This window comes from Protopterus annectens, chromosome 7.part0, assembly GCF_019279795.1.
Source record: "Protopterus annectens isolate FY-2018-M chromosome 7.part0, PAN1.0, whole genome shotgun sequence".
NCBI lineage: Eukaryota > Metazoa > Chordata > Ceratodontiformes > Protopteridae > Protopterus > Protopterus annectens.
Window position 1 is genome coordinate 70,000,148 of NC_056739.1, and position 16,791 is coordinate 70,016,938.

A 16,791-nucleotide genomic window follows, 5' to 3' on the forward strand; every position below is an offset into this window, starting at 1 on the left:
GCATATCCATAGTAAATAGAAATGAATCATATGAATTCATTAAAAGGTCTTCTTTATAAGTAAAACCAGCATATTTTAACCATCCTATGGCCTTCCTAGTTGAAGTTGTTAGTAAGCCATTAGTATGTGTTCCACATTTTGCCCATTTGTTCCACATTATGAGGGTTAGTATTCCTCATTTTGGAGATGGAAGGTTGAGAGCTGACAGTGAGTATGCCTAGCGACAACCATGGTTGGAGGAAATAAAATAGTTTTTTTCACTACATTCTCCAGTAGTTCAATTTCACAAACAATCGACTGCCACTAAATCAAGTGCATATACCTAATTAGAATAGTACAATTGATGCTGCACACCGCACTACCCAAACAATTATGTAGCACAAACGTCCCAAAAGAATACTACTACAATAGGTTTAACAAATGCGCGGACAAATCACGTCACCCTGTACGACTCTAACGCTTTGGAAGTAATCGTCTAAACCGTAGCCAGTAGTACTGTAGCAAACTAGGAATCTCATTTGCTACCAAAATACAAAACAAGGAGGGGCACGTTCTAAAAGAATAACATGGCGGCCACACGGTACCGTCGCTTTCTTAAACTTTGTGAAGAATGGCCGCGAGACGACACAAAAGTGGGCCGTGATCTAGGAACGTACCTTCGACAAAGAGTTGCACAAGCATTTCGCGAAGGTGAAAGCACACAGGTAAACTTCAGGGGGGAAAATATAAATTACGAGTTACTCAGAGTCATTGCAAAGGGGTACGCCCCTTTACTGATAGGACGCATGCTTCTTACGTGTATTTTAAGGACTAATTCAAAGTGATTTGTACGAAGGGTCTCTTGAGGTGTGTAGTACTTCATTAATGAGTTCGAGTGTATTCTTGCAGGTTTCTGTATATGACGGCAATTTAATTTATTTAACTGTAGAGGTTAGGCACGTACACCATGCATACTACCATACTTCTCAACTGTCACTGATTTTTTTTTGTCTCATCTGATAGCACTGTTCCTCATAATCTCCCCTAAAACGTGTGGCTTTTGGAAAACGGGTGGTAATTTATAGTTAAAAAATAATGGCAATAATTAGAACTGTAGACTTTTACGTTAGAAAATGTGTATGAATTCATGTGTTCTTATTCTATCAATGCCTCATTAATAGTATTCAAGACATGTTCCTGAGTCGTTGAGAACCATGCGTGCCTCTTGACTTGTAGACTGCATTTGTTTGCTGGGAAAGTCGATCAGGACAAGCTGTCCTTTTTCAGGGGAGGTCTGGGAGAAGTTCCACATAAACAGAAGTTTACACTGGCAGTACTGTTTTAGTTTTACAGAAGGACACAGCATTTATACAGTTATTAGTGATACAGAAGGATGCAGAATCAATAGGACCTGATAACATCCCAGGCTGTGTCCTACATGGACTCCAATAAGAATTAGCAACATCATTGGGTACGCTTTTCAATCATAATCTAAGCACTGGCTTAATCCCAGTTGAATGGAAAATGGTCGCTGTTTATTCCTTTGCACAAAGGTGGTGCTTCCACTGACCCCGGGAACTATAGACCTATTAGTCTGACTAGCCTCATCTACAAGGCCATGGAGCAAATCATCATGGACCTTATCAACAAAGGAGTAGTTAATCTCCAAACAGTCCTACTCAGTTTGGATTTATCAAAGGGAAATCATGCCTGTTACACCTGGTGGACTTCTTCAAGACAGTCAACAAGGCCCTGGATGAGGGGAAATCTGTGCATACAGCCTACCTAGACTTAGCCCAGGCATTTGACACTATCCCACACTCTGGCATTATTGACAAACTCACCTAGCTAGGTATCAACCCTTATGTCATTAGATGGGTCACTAACTGGCTCACCAATAGAACAAACATATAGTCAAAATAGGGAAATCCACTTCCAACAGCAGACCTGTAACTAGTGCTGTTCCACAGGGATCAGTCCTGGGATCTCTGCTGTTTGGAATCTATTTCTCTGAAGTACAAGCAAAACCTAAAGGTCTGTAGCCATTTCGGTAAGAGTGATGTTTCTGGTAACTACCACGTCAATAGCAACACCCTAAATATGCACTCAGTGGTGAGAGACCTGAGCACACAGGTTGACCAGCAATCTTACCATTTATCACCAAGTCTCCGCAGTGGTAAGAAGGGCATTCTATATTGCTCATGTTGTAAATAAGGGCACTGCCTCCATAAAAAAGTTGTAACCTCACTGTACTCTTCCTTCACCAGGCCAATAATTGAGTATAGTGCCCCTTTTGTTATGTACCTTTCCAAGCACCTGCAGCAACTGGAAAAACCACAAAGGTTCCTCACAAGGAAAATTCAAGGTCTTTAGCATCTTTCCTATGTGGGTCATCTGAAATCACTGTCACTTCATACAGACCACTCGGAGGCGATCTCTGCCTTGCATACAAGGCAATGTCTGACCCTGCCTTATTGGAAATTGTGTGTATCTGCAAGTCAAGTGGTACACAGGTTTCTTGCTCTAAAGACCTTAACCTGGTATGTGACATTAATAGAACCTGCTGGAGGGACAGGCTGGTCTCCCAGAGGTTACCACACCTTTGGAAAATACTCCCACTTCATGTGAAAGAGAGTACCTCATTGTCCCTCTTCAAATGCAGTTTGGACGATTGGATGGGTAACTATAAATTCACCCCAGGGGTTTCACCTGTCTCCCTCTTAGACATGGGCATTAGGTGCTGATTGTGGAAATAAGGGTAGAATGTGGGTAGGCTTGTAAGGGCCGTAGGGCCATTAGCCTAGCAACTTCTTATGATCCTAGGTACAGAGATATAAATCAGGCATATGACATTATATGATTTCAACACAACATTTTACAGTGACAGTGGATTACAGCGCAGAGTGTAGTGAAAATCATGGTTGTTTTTATGTTTAGTGGAAGAGAATTTCAAAGTTTAACTATAAAGTTAGAATAGAGAGCAGTGTTGTTAGCTTTAGCACTGTTTGTTAGGAATTTGTTGTTTGAATGAAGGACTCGATTGGCAGACTATGGTTGAAGGCGGTTATGGAGGGCAGGAGTTTTGTCTGGATGGTAGAGCAAGTGATGGGCCATGGACAGTTGGTTGTAGGCTAGGAAGAAAAGTAAGTACACCTAGCCAAAAATCTGGCCTAATTAGGAATGCACCATAGGACTCGGAGAATACTTGAGTGCGACAAAAATGACATAAGCAAGTTGTCAGACGTATGGTCAGATATGTAGAATTGAATAGGAATGCAAAAATCTCTCACAAAATCATTTATTTTTGGTTCTGAAAAAGGAAGATGTAAGATGTGGGTCCTCGTTCTTCAAATTATACCTCTTAACTGGCCAGAGTTTTGCACAGTGTCCAGATTTTAGCCTCATCTCTTTGGTTTGTTCCTCATAAACTTTCTTGTTTTCTGGCAAATCATTGAGGATTAAAGTCACTAATGACAGATATTTGAGTTTCACAATTTGCATTTTTCAGAAAATACACATTAATGCAAAACCTATTATAGCAACTTTCTAAGAGCAGTATTTAAAATCTGTCAGTTATTGAGTCGAAAGGTTAAGAGGTATGATTATTGGTGCTACTAGTATGTTGGTTGTGTAGCACATTTAAATTAAACAGCTTCAAAAATTTCATGTGATTGGGGGGGGGGGGGTGCAGAAAATTGTGTGAAGGGGTTAACCAAGCGTGAAAATAGCGACATGCCTATAAGAAATGTGCACATCATGTTAAGGGGCAAATCTGACTTGAAAATAAGAACTTTCCTCCAAAATAGGTACAGTTGAGAGGATTGGATGCAGGACTGGTGTTAGTAATGTGGGGGTACAGACCAAACTTCAGGTTGCCCCACCAGACACACTTAAGCTATCCCTACAGTACACTAATAATATATTCATATTACTTTTGCATGCTACATTCATATCGATTTATGTATATGTGTCAGTCTATAAAAGTAAACAGGGCTGGCCTTGGATAAATGTTCACCATAGGAGTGCCCCCCCCCCCCCCCGAGCTGTCCTCGCCACACCATTGCGATTACTTTTTTCTTCCTTTTCTCTTTTCATTACTGTTCATTTTTTTCATTCATTCATTCAACACATCCTAAGCAGGCAAGACTGCACTGTGATAACTGTGGAGAAAATAACCATTAACCTAGGAGAATTGGGGCTGCTAGTCTCCCAGAAGCCATTGGGGTCCTGGATACATTTCAGACTTTTTTAAACAATCTGTTTCAGCCAATGATGACCTGAAAAAAAATCCTGATTAAGGAAAGAAATTCCTGCATCCTTTCAAAACAATTTAGCTAACCAGAACTGCACTGTAATAACTGTGAAGGATATAAATGAATTAAGCTTGGGGTCTGCTAAGTCCCCAGAAGCTGTGAAGGCTCTAGGTGCTGGAGATACGTTTAATACCTTTTCCCAATCTTTTGCTCAAATGATGGCCTGAACAAAACTTTTAATTTATGAGAGAACTTCAGTGTTGTTCTTGAACTGTGCTTTTTCATGCATCCTTTCAACAAGCCCTAAGTGATCAAGATTACACCTTGACGAAATAACTGCATTAAAATGGGGTCCGCTATGAGGGTTCTAGATGTTCTGAGGTGCATTTTAGAACTTTTTTCCAACCTTTTTATCTAGTGATGGCCTGAACAAAAATTGTAAGGAAAGAAATTCAGTCTTAATTTTTTTTTTTTTTTTTTTTTTTTTGAAGGAAGACATACGTTGCCTCCAATGCTTTAGGCTGCAAACTGACAAACTAGCATTTTACAATTAACTGAGAAGACAAAATGTTTACAAGGATATATAAATTATATCTGAGAACAGTACCTGCCTCTCAACCCTCCTCCCAGAAACCAGTCAACTTCTGTGTATCCCCTTCTGTTGTTAGACAGGGGTGAAAGTGAAGGCAGAAATAGCCACATTTATATTTCAAGTTGCTGCTGTAATAGATATGCAAAACATTCCTCCCCTTCCTTACCTCCAAAAGATAACCGCTGTCTGCACCTCTATATCAGGCTAGATGAAAAAAAAACATTGTCTGTTGCTGTCAGATGTATAAACAGCATACCTACTTATACTCCCACAAAATATAGCAACCTGTATAAAAATCTGATATTTATGAGGAAAGTGAAAAAAATTGTGACAGTAATGTTTCCAAGTTATTACTTCTAGACAGCACACTGCTCCTATAAAGATTATTGTGACTGTCCGTGCACACCGCTGAAGTTTGTTAGGAAAGTTAAAGAAATTGTCGTCTCACTGTCCCCAGGCAACACTAACTGTAGTGACCTGTGAATCTGAGACTTGGGAAGAAAATTAAATAAGGGCATTGTCCTCCGCATGCCCCCCCCCCACCAGCCGAAACTACAGTGACGTCCTGTGCACACCTCTGAGAAAGCCTGGTTTTAGACTAGGTGGGTCTCAGGATAGAGCCTATTACTAAGTCTGTGTCAGACTCCACTTATACAGCATTTGAGTGTGGAATACACCAAGCCTGTGTCAAAAATCCACTTAAGTACCTTTGAGTTTGGGAGGTACCATACCCTCCAGAAGCTCTGAAGGCCTGGATGTTCTCTGATACATTTTATGCCTATTTTGAAAGATGATTTAAACTGAGCAGGTCACAAGAGGATCCTTTACTTTCATCCAGATAGCCCCTACCACCACAAGACAGTTATAGTAACATCAATGTAATGTGAAGTTCACCTTTCTCCACACACACAGTTGCTGCACAATAAAGTATTCCAGGTTACTTCGCACGTTTCACATTAGTCATACAAAGCCAGAATAATGTGCAGGTAATGACAGGCAACTAGTATTTTACTCTCCAGACAGAGCCAGCAGTTACAGCTACATTATGCGTATCTCATATGTCCAGTTAAGTAGTCCATCTTACTCTACACAAATGCATACTAGTCTTGAAATCCAGATAGTGACTATTTTACTTTTTGTACCCTTTTTGACAGGGTTAGTTCCATTAGGTCAGTGGCCTCTTTTCAGGTGAGATCTAACGTGATATTCATACCAACTAAAATAAATTTGACCAGGGTATTGGGAAACTTCCCTTTCTCTTTTTGAAAAGTGCCATGTAATCTTTTACTTCCATTTCAGCTGCCACCAACTCGGGCAGATGAGGTCTTTCTTTAATGTCTTATTTGAAGTATGGCTAAAATGAACAAAGAATTAGAGGTCAGTTATCTTCATAAGTTAGCTCCAACACCCCTCCCAGAAGTTACGTCTGCTTCTCTGTGCACATCAGATGATTGTAATAAAAAAACGGTGGCCAAATATTTTATTTTAGATCTGTGAACTTCCACACAAATAGTAGCCAGACACAAGTTTTCCAAGTTGCTTCATACAAATCATGTTAATCCTGTTAATACATAATAGTTGCAAAGCCAGATAACGACTGTTTAATGTAGAAAAACAAGAGATTTGGCTGCTTTCTACAGACAGCGCCCACTCCCGCCCAGGAGTAGTAGCTAAAAATGATTTATTGTATTTCATCTTTGTTGTATGGAAACAGTAGCCACACATTAAAGTGTTCCAAATTCCTTCACACAAATCACACAAAAGTCTTCAAAGCCAGACAGTAACTATTTAAACGGAGAAAACAACAAGTAAGTCAGTTATTTTCTGTAGGAACCACACACACACACCAGTTATAACTAAAATGGCAAACATGAATTGTATATCAGCTTTTCTTGATGGAAACAGTTGTCAGACATTAGGGCACATTCCTTCACACAAATTACAGTAATCGTGCAAAATCGGAATAATGACCAAAAAGCAATTGTTAGTCATATTTCCCAACAGAAAAACGAGTTGAATGGTAGGAGAAAGCTGAAATAAGCAAATACGAATAACGTAATGCTAAAGCAACTAAAAACTTTAATATGGTAAGCGCTTTCAGTGGTAAAAATATTCCACCTTCTTCAGACCCAGAACAACATAAAACTGATGCTTATATAGCTTGTAGCTAATTATCAATTAGTCATTCAATCAACCAATAAAAATAAAACCAGATAAAAGTACAATATTTAAACAGTATGAAACCTGCTCTAAAATGTTACAATGTTAAGTACATAATACTCAATTTATTAATAACATTAAATATATATGTATAACATGTGTAAATGTTATACTGAAAAATCACATTTTAAAAAGCTACTAGGGCAAAACTGAAAATGTATAATATGTGATAATGACATAAATTTACTGTAAGAACTAGATATTTAGCTAAATATAGACAGATAGATATTGGCAAATCAAAAAGGCAAATCAAAACGGCTGCATACATTTTCCCTGGTTTAAATGAATTTGTGTCTATGTTAAAATTAAAAGCTTTAAATAGATAACATATTAATTTTGCATAAAAGATTTCGAATTTGATACTGTACCTTTTTGTTGATTAAGTTTGAAACATAGTAACATTTACACAGTTTTATATATATAAAAATATGGACTTTGTTTTTGGTCATATATTCAGTATTATTATGATCAGATTTTGGTCTTTAACCAGCATGCAATTAATTAATTATTTATTTTTTACATATTACTATATATTTTTTATGTGTCTATATTTAGCTAAATATCTAGTTCTTACAGTAAATTTATGTCATTATCACATATTATACATTTTCAGTTTTGCCCTAGTAGCTTTTTAAAATGTGATTTTTCAGTATAACATTTACACATGTTATACATATATATTTAATGTTATTTATAAATTGAGTATTATGTACTTAACATTGTAACATTTTAGAGCAGGTTTCATACTGTTTAAATATTGTACTTTTATCTAGTTTTATTTTTATTGGTTGATTGAATGACTAATTGATAATTAGCTACAAGCTATATAAGCATCAGTTTTATGTTGTTCTGGGTCTGAAGAAGGTGGAATATTTTTACCACTGAAAGCGCTTACCATATTAAAGTTTTTAGTTGCTTTAGCATTACGTTATTCGTATTTGCTTATTTCAGCTTTCTCCTACCATTCAACTCGTTTTTCTTTTGATTTTTAGTAGTTTTTTGGTTTTCTTGTTTTTTCATATGTCCCAACAGACAGGCCAGCAATTTTCTGTTACTTGAATTAATTTAGTTAGCGGAACAAAATGTTTTGCAGCAACAAACATTTTCTGAGTAAAAAGAAGCACAAAACTCCTATGATTGGTATTTTTGACTGACTGATTAATCCTCAGTGGTTTACCAGGAAATAACAATAGTACTAATCCAAGTCTAGCTACATCACTGTTCCAACAGTGTGCTGTAAATAATAATAGTACTAATCCAAGTCTGGCTACATCACTGTTCCAACAGTGTGCTGTAAATAATAATAGTACTAATCCAAGTCTAGCTACATCACTGTTCCAACAGTGTGCTGTAAATAATAATAGTACTAATCCAAGTCTAGCTACATCACTGTTCCAACAGTGTGCTGTAAATAATAATAGTACTAATCCAAGTCTAGCTACATCACTGTTCCAACAGTGTGCTGTAAATAATAATAGTACTAATCCAAGTCTAGCTACATCACTGTTCCAACAGTGTGCTGTAAATAATAATAGTACTAATCCAAGTCTAGCTACATCACTGTTCCAACAGTGTGCTGTAAATAATAATAGTACTAATCCAGGTCTGGCTACATCACTGTTCCAACAGTGTGCTGTAAATAATAATAGTACTAATCCAAGTCTAGCTACATCACTGTTCCAACAGTGTGCTGTAAATAATAATAGTACTAATCCAAGTCTAGCTACATCACTGTTCCAACAGTGTGCTGTAAATAATAATAGTACTAATCCAAGTCTAGCTACATCACTGTTCCAACAGTGTGCTGTAAATAATAATAGTACTAATCCAAGTCTAGCTACATCACTGTTCCAACAGTGTGCTGTAAATAATAATAGTACTAATCCAGGTCTGGCTACATCACTGTTCCAACAGTGTGCTGTAAATAATAATAGTACTAATCCAAGTCTAGCTACATCACTGTTCCAACAGTGTGCTGTAAATAATAATAGTACTAATCCAGGTCTGGCTACATCACTGTTCCAACAGTGTGCTGTAAATAATAATAGTACTAATCCAGGTCTGCCTACATCACTGTTCCAACAGTGTGCTGTAAATAATAATAGTACTAATCGAAGTCTGGCTACATCACTGTTCCAACAGTGTGCTGTAAATAATAATAGTACTAATCGAAGTCTGGCTACATCACTGTTCCAACAGTGTGCTGTAAATAATAATAGTACTAATCGAAGTCTGGCTACATCACTGTTACAACAGTGTGCTGTAAATAATAATAGTACTAATCCAAGTCTGGCTACATCACTGTTACAACAGTGTGCTGTAAATAATAATAGTACTAATCGAAGTCTGGCTACATCACTGTTACAACAGTGTGCTGTAAATAATAATAGTACTAATCCAAGTCTGGCTACATCACTGTTACAACAGTGTGCTGTAAATAATAATAGTACTAATCCAAGTCTGGCTACATCACTGTTACAACAGTGTGCTGTAAATAATAATAGTACTAATCCAAGTCTGGCTACATCACTGTTACAACAGTGTGCTGTAAATAATAATAGTACTAATCCAAGTCTGGCTACATCACTGTTACAACAGTGTGCTGTAAATAATAATAGTACTAATCCAAGTCTGGCTACATCACTGTTACAACAGTGTGCTGTAAATAATAATAGTACTAATCCAAGTCTGGCTACATCACTGTTACAACAGTGTGCTGTAAATAATAATAGTACTAATCCAAGTCTGGCTACATCACTGTTCCAACAGTGTGCTGTAAATAATAATAGTACTAATCCAAGTCTGGCTACATCACTGTTCCAACAGTGTGCTGTAAATAATAATAGTACTAATCCAAGTCTGGCTACATCACTGTTCCAACAGTGTGCTGTAAATAATAATAGTACTAATCCAAGTCTGGCTACATCACTGTTCCAACAGTGTGCTGTAAATAATAATAGTACTAATCCAAGTCTGGCTACATCACTGTTCCAACAGTGTGCTGTAAATAATAATAGTACTAATCCAAGTCTGGCTACATCACTGTTCCAACAGTGTGCTGTAAATAATAATAGTACTAATCCAAGTCTGGCTACATCACTGTTCCAACAGTGTGCTGTAAATAATAATAGTACTAATCCAAGTCTGGCTACATCACTGTTCCAACAGTGTGCTGTAAATAATAATAGTACTAATCCAAGTCTGGCTACATCACTGTTCCAACAGTGTGCTGTAAATAATAATAGTACTAATCCAAGTCTGGCTACATCACTGTTCCAACAGTGTGCTGTAAATAATAATAGTACTAATCCAAGTCTGGCTACATCACTGTTCCAACAGTGTGCTGTAAATAATAATAGTACTAATCCAAGTCTGGCTACATCACTGTTCCAACAGTGTGCTGTAAATAATAATAGTACTAATCCAAGTCTGGCTACATCACTGTTCCAACAGTGTGCTGTAAATAATAATAGTACTAATCCAAGTCTGGCTACATCACTGTTCCAACAGTGTGCTGTAAATAATAATAGTACTAATCCAAGTCTGGCTACATCACTGTTCCAACAGTGTGCTGTAAATAATAATAGTACTAATCCAAGTCTGGCTACATCACTGTTCCAACAGTGTGCTGTAAATAATAATAGTACTAATCCAAGTCTGGCTACATCACTGTTCCAACAGTGTGCTGTAAATAATAATAGTACTAATCCAAGTCTGGCTACATCACTGTTCCAACAGTGTGCTGTAAATAATAATAGTACTAATCCAAGTCTGGCTACATCACTGTTCCAACAGTGTGCTGTAAATAATAATAGTACTAATCCAAGTCTGGCTACATCACTGTTCCAACAGTGTGCTGTAAATAATAATAGTACTAATCCAAGTCTGGCTACATCACTGTTCCAACAGTGTGCTGTAAATAATAATAGTACTAATCCAAGTCTGGCTACATCACTGTTCCAACAGTGTGCTGTAAATAATAATAGTACTAATCCAAGTCTGGCTACATCACTGTTCCAACAGTGTGCTGTAAATAATAATAGTACTAATCCAAGTCTGGCTACATCACTGTTCCAACAGTGTGCTGTAAATAATAATAGTACTAATCCAAGTCTGGCTACATCACTGTTCCAACAGTGTGCTGTAAATAATAATAGTACTAATCCAAGTCTGGCTACATCACTGTTCCAACAGTGTGCTGTAAATAATAATAGTACTAATCCAAGTCTGGCTACATCACTGTTCCAACAGTGTGCTGTAAATAATAATAGTACTAATCCAAGTCTGGCTACATCACTGTTCCAACAGTGTGCTGTAAATAATAATAGTACTAATCCAAGTCTGGCTACATCACTGTTCCAACAGTGTGCTGTAAATAATAATAGTACTAATCCAAGTCTGGCTACATCACTGTTCCAACAGTGTGCTGTAAATAATAATAGTACTAATCCAAGTCTGGCTACATCACTGTTCCAACAGTGTGCTGTAAATAATAATAGTACTAATCCAAGTCTGGCTACATCACTGTTCCAACAGTGTGCTGTAAATAATAATAGTACTAATCCAAGTCTGGCTACATCACTGTTCCAACAGTGTGCTGTAAATAATAATAGTACTAATCCAAGTCTGGCTACATCACTGTTCCAACAGTGTGCTGTAAATAATAATAGTACTAATCCAAGTCTGGCTACATCACTGTTCCAACAGTGTGCTGTAAATAATAATAGTACTAATCCAAGTCTGGCTACATCACTGTTCCAACAGTGTGCTGTAAATAATAATAGTACTAATCCAAGTCTGGCTACATCACTGTTCCAACAGTGTGCTGTAAATAATAATAGTACTAATCCAAGTCTGGCTACATCACTGTTCCAACAGTGTGCTGTAAATAATAATAGTACTAATCCAAGTCTGGCTACATCACTGTTCCAACAGTGTGCTGTAAATAATAATAGTACTAATCCAAGTCTGGCTACATCACTGTTCCAACAGTGTGCTGTAAATAATAATAGTACTAATCCAAGTCTGGCTACATCACTGTTCCAACAGTGTGCTGTAAATAATAATAGTACTAATCCAAGTCTGGCTACATCACTGTTCCAACAGTGTGCTGTAAATAATAATAGTACTAATCCAAGTCTGGCTACATCACTGTTCCAACAGTGTGCTGTAAATAATAATAGTACTAATCCAAGTCTGGCTACATCACTGTTCCAACAGTGTGCTGTAAATAATAATAGTACTAATCCAAGTCTGGCTACATCACTGTTCCAACAGTGTGCTGTAAATAATAATAGTACTAATCCAAGTCTGGCTACATCACTGTTCCAACAGTGTGCTGTAAATAATAATAGTACTAATCCAAGTCTGGCTACATCACTGTTCCAACAGTGTGCTGTAAATAATAATAGTACTAATCCAAGTCTGGCTACATCACTGTTCCAACAGTGTGCTGTAAATAATAATAGTACTAATCCAAGTCTGGCTACATCACTGTTCCAACAGTGTGCTGTAAATAATAATAGTACTAATCCAAGTCTGGCTACATCACTGTTCCAACAGTGTGCTGTAAATAATAATAGTACTAATCCAAGTCTGGCTACATCACTGTTCCAACAGTGTGCTGTAAATAATAATAGTACTAATCCAAGTCTGGCTACATCACTGTTCCAACAGTGTGCTGTAAATAATAATAGTACTAATCCAAGTCTGGCTACATCACTGTTCCAACAGTGTGCTGTAAATAATAATAGTACTAATCCAAGTCTGGCTACATCACTGTTCCAACAGTGTGCTGTAAATAATAATAGTACTAATCCAAGTCTGGCTACATCACTGTTCCAACAGTGTGCTGTAAATAATAATAGTACTAATCCAAGTCTGGCTACATCACTGTTCCAACAGTGTGCTGTAAATAATAATAGTACTAATCCAAGTCTGGCTACATCACTGTTCCAACAGTGTGCTGTAAATAATAATAGTACTAATCCAAGTCTGGCTACATCACTGTTCCAACAGTGTGCTGTAAATAATAATAGTACTAATCCAAGTCTGGCTACATCACTGTTCCAACAGTGTGCTGTAAATAATAATAGTACTAATCCAAGTCTGGCTACATCACTGTTCCAACAGTGTGCTGTAAATAATAATAGTACTAATCCAAGTCTGGCTACATCACTGTTCCAACAGTGTGCTGTAAATAATAATAGTACTAATCCAAGTCTGGCTACATCACTGTTCCAACAGTGTGCTGTAAATAATAATAGTACTAATCCAAGTCTGGCTACATCACTGTTCCAAGAGTGTGCTGTAAATAATAATAGTACTAATCCAAGTCTGGCTACATCACTGTTCCAAGAGTGTGCTGTAAATAATAATAGTACTAATCCAAGTCTGGCTACATCACTGTTCCAAGAGTGTGCTGTAAATAATAATAGTACTAATCCAAGTCTGGCTACATCACTGTTCCAAGAGTGTGCTGTAAATAATAATAGTACTAATCCAAGTCTGGCTACATCACTGTTCCAAGAGTGTGCTGTAAATAATAATAGTACTAATCCAAGTCTGGCTACATCACTGTTCCAAGAGTGTGCTGTAAATAATAATAGTACTAATCCAAGTCTGGCTACATCACTGTTCCAACAGTGTGCTGTAAATAATAATAGTACTAATCCAAGTCTGGCTACATCACTGTTCCAACAGTGTGCTGTAAATAATAATAGTACTAATCCAAGTCTGGCTACATCACTGTTCCAACAGTGTGCTGTAAATAATAATAGTACTAATCCAAGTCTGGCTACATCACTGTTCCAACAGTGTGCTGTAAATAATAATAGTACTAATCCAAGTCTGGCTACATCACTGTTCCAACAGTGTGCTGTAAATAATAATAGTACTAATCCAAGTCTGGCTACATCACTGTTCCAACAGTGTGCTGTAAATAATAATAGTACTAATCCAAGTCTGGCTACATCACTGTTCCAACAGTGTGCTGTAAATAATAATAGTACTAATCCAAGTCTGGCTACATCACTGTTCCAACAGTGTGCTGTAAATAATAATAGTACTAATCCAAGTCTGGCTACATCACTGTTCCAACAGTGTGCTGTAAATAATAATAGTACTAATCCAAGTCTGGCTACATCACTGTTCCAACAGTGTGCTGTAAATAATAATAGTACTAATCCAAGTCTGGCTACATCACTGTTCCAACAGTGTGCTGTAAATAATAATAGTACTAATCCAAGTCTGGCTACATCACTGTTCCAACAGTGTGCTGTAAATAATAATAGTACTAATCCAAGTCTGGCTACATCACTGTTCCAACAGTGTGCTGTAAATAATAATAGTACTAATCCAAGTCTGGCTACATCACTGTTCCAACAGTGTGCTGTAAATAATAATAGTACTAATCCAAGTCTGGCTACATCACTGTTCCAACAGTGTGCTGTAAATAATAATAGTACTAATCCAAGTCTGGCTACATCACTGTTCCAACAGTGTGCTGTAAATAATAATAGTACTAATCCAAGTCTGGCTACATCACTGTTCCAACAGTGTGCTGTAAATAATAATAGTACTAATCCAAGTCTGGCTACATCACTGTTCCAACAGTGTGCTGTAAATAATAATAGTACTAATCCAAGTCTGGCTACATCACTGTTCCAACAGTGTGCTGTAAATAATAATAGTACTAATCCAAGTCTGGCTACATCACTGTTCCAACAGTGTGCTGTAAATAATAATAGTACTAATCCAAGTCTGGCTACATCACTGTTCCAACAGTGTGCTGTAAATAATAATAGTACTAATCCAAGTCTGGCTACATCACTGTTCCAACAGTGTGCTGTAAATAATAATAGTACTAATCCAAGTCTGGCTACATCACTGTTCCAACAGTGTGCTGTAAATAATAATAGTACTAATCCAAGTCTGGCTACATCACTGTTCCAACAGTGTGCTGTAAATAATAATAGTACTAATCCAAGTCTGGCTACATCACTGTTCCAACAGTGTGCTGTAAATAATAATAGTACTAATCCAAGTCTGGCTACATCACTGTTCCAACAGTGTGCTGTAAATAATAATAGTACTAATCCAAGTCTGGCTACATCACTGTTCCAACAGTGTGCTGTAAATAATAATAGTACTAATCCAAGTCTGGCTACATCACTGTTCCAACAGTGTGCTGTAAATAATAATAGTACTAATCCAAGTCTGGCTACATCACTGTTCCAACAGTGTGCTGTAAATAATAATAGTACTAATCCAAGTCTGGCTACATCACTGTTCCAACAGTGTGCTGTAAATAATAATAGTACTAATCCAAGTCTGGCTACATCACTGTTCCAACAGTGTGCTGTAAATAATAATAGTACTAATCCAAGTCTGGCTACATCACTGTTCCAACAGTGTGCTGTAAATAATAATAGTACTAATCCAAGTCTGGCTACATCACTGTTCCAACAGTGTGCTGTAAATAATAATAGTACTAATCCAAGTCTGGCTACATCACTGTTCCAACAGTGTGCTGTAAATAATAATAGTACTAATCCAAGTCTGGCTACATCACTGTTCCAACAGTGTGCTGTAAATAATAATAGTACTAATCCAAGTCTGGCTACATCACTGTTCCAACAGTGTGCTGTAAATAATAATAGTACTAATCCAAGTCTGGCTACATCACTGTTCCAACAGTGTGCTGTAAATAATAATAGTACTAATCCAAGTCTGGCTACATCACTGTTCCAACAGTGTGCTGTAAATAATAATAGTACTAATCCAAGTCTGGCTACATCACTGTTCCAACAGTGTGCTGTAAATAATAATAGTACTAATCCAAGTCTGGCTACATCACTGTTCCAACAGTGTGCTGTAAATAATAATAGTACTAATCCAAGTCTGGCTACATCACTGTTCCAACAGTGTGCTGTAAATAATAATAGTACTAATCCAAGTCTGGCTACATCACTGTTCCAACAGTGTGCTGTAAATAATAATAGTACTAATCCAAGTCTGGCTACATCACTGTTCCAACAGTGTGCTGTAAATAATAATAGTACTAATCCAAGTCTGGCTACATCACTGTTCCAACAGTGTGCTGTAAATAATAATAGTACTAATCCAAGTCTGGCTACATCACTGTTCCAACAGTGTGCTGTAAATAATAATAGTACTAATCCAAGTCTGGCTACATCACTGTTCCAACAGTGTGCTGTAAATAATAATAGTACTAATCCAAGTCTGGCTACATCACTGTTCCAACAGTGTGCTGTAAATAATAATAGTACTAATCCAAGTCTGGCTACATCACTGTTCCAACAGTGTGCTGTAAATAATAATAGTACTAATCCAAGTCTGGCTACATCACTGTTCCAACAGTGTGCTGTAAATAATAATAGTACTAATCCAAGTCTGGCTACATCACTGTTCCAACAGTGTGCTGTAAATAATAATAGTACTAATCCAAGTCTGGCTACATCACTGTTCCAACAGTGTGCTGTAAATAATAATAGTACTAATCCAAGTCTGGCTACATCACTGTTCCAACAGTGTGCTGTAAATAATAATAGTACTAATCCAAGTCTGGCTACATCACTGTTCCAACAGTGTGCTGTAAATAATAATAGTACTAATCCAAGTCTGGCTACATCACTGTTCCAACAGTGTGCTGTAAATAATAATAGTACTAATCCAAGTCTGGCTACATCACTGTTCCAACAGTGTGCTGTAAATAATAATAGTACT

At 37.1% G+C, this 16,791-nt stretch overlaps 1 protein-coding gene across 1 annotated transcript in view; it reads left to right on the forward strand.

Moving 5' to 3' along the window:
* The first annotated feature begins 449 nt into the window (after positions 1-449).
* The window catches only part of LOC122806237 (ubiquinol-cytochrome-c reductase complex assembly factor 2), a 166,620-nt gene continuing 150,278 nt past the window's right edge, over positions 450-16,791 (forward strand). Inside the window, exon 1 of the mRNA XM_044076490.1 lies at positions 450-704. Coding sequence (XP_043932425.1) covers positions 567-704 — 138 coding nt within the window. The 5' untranslated portion in view covers positions 450-566. The remainder of the gene's footprint in view (positions 705-16,791) is intronic.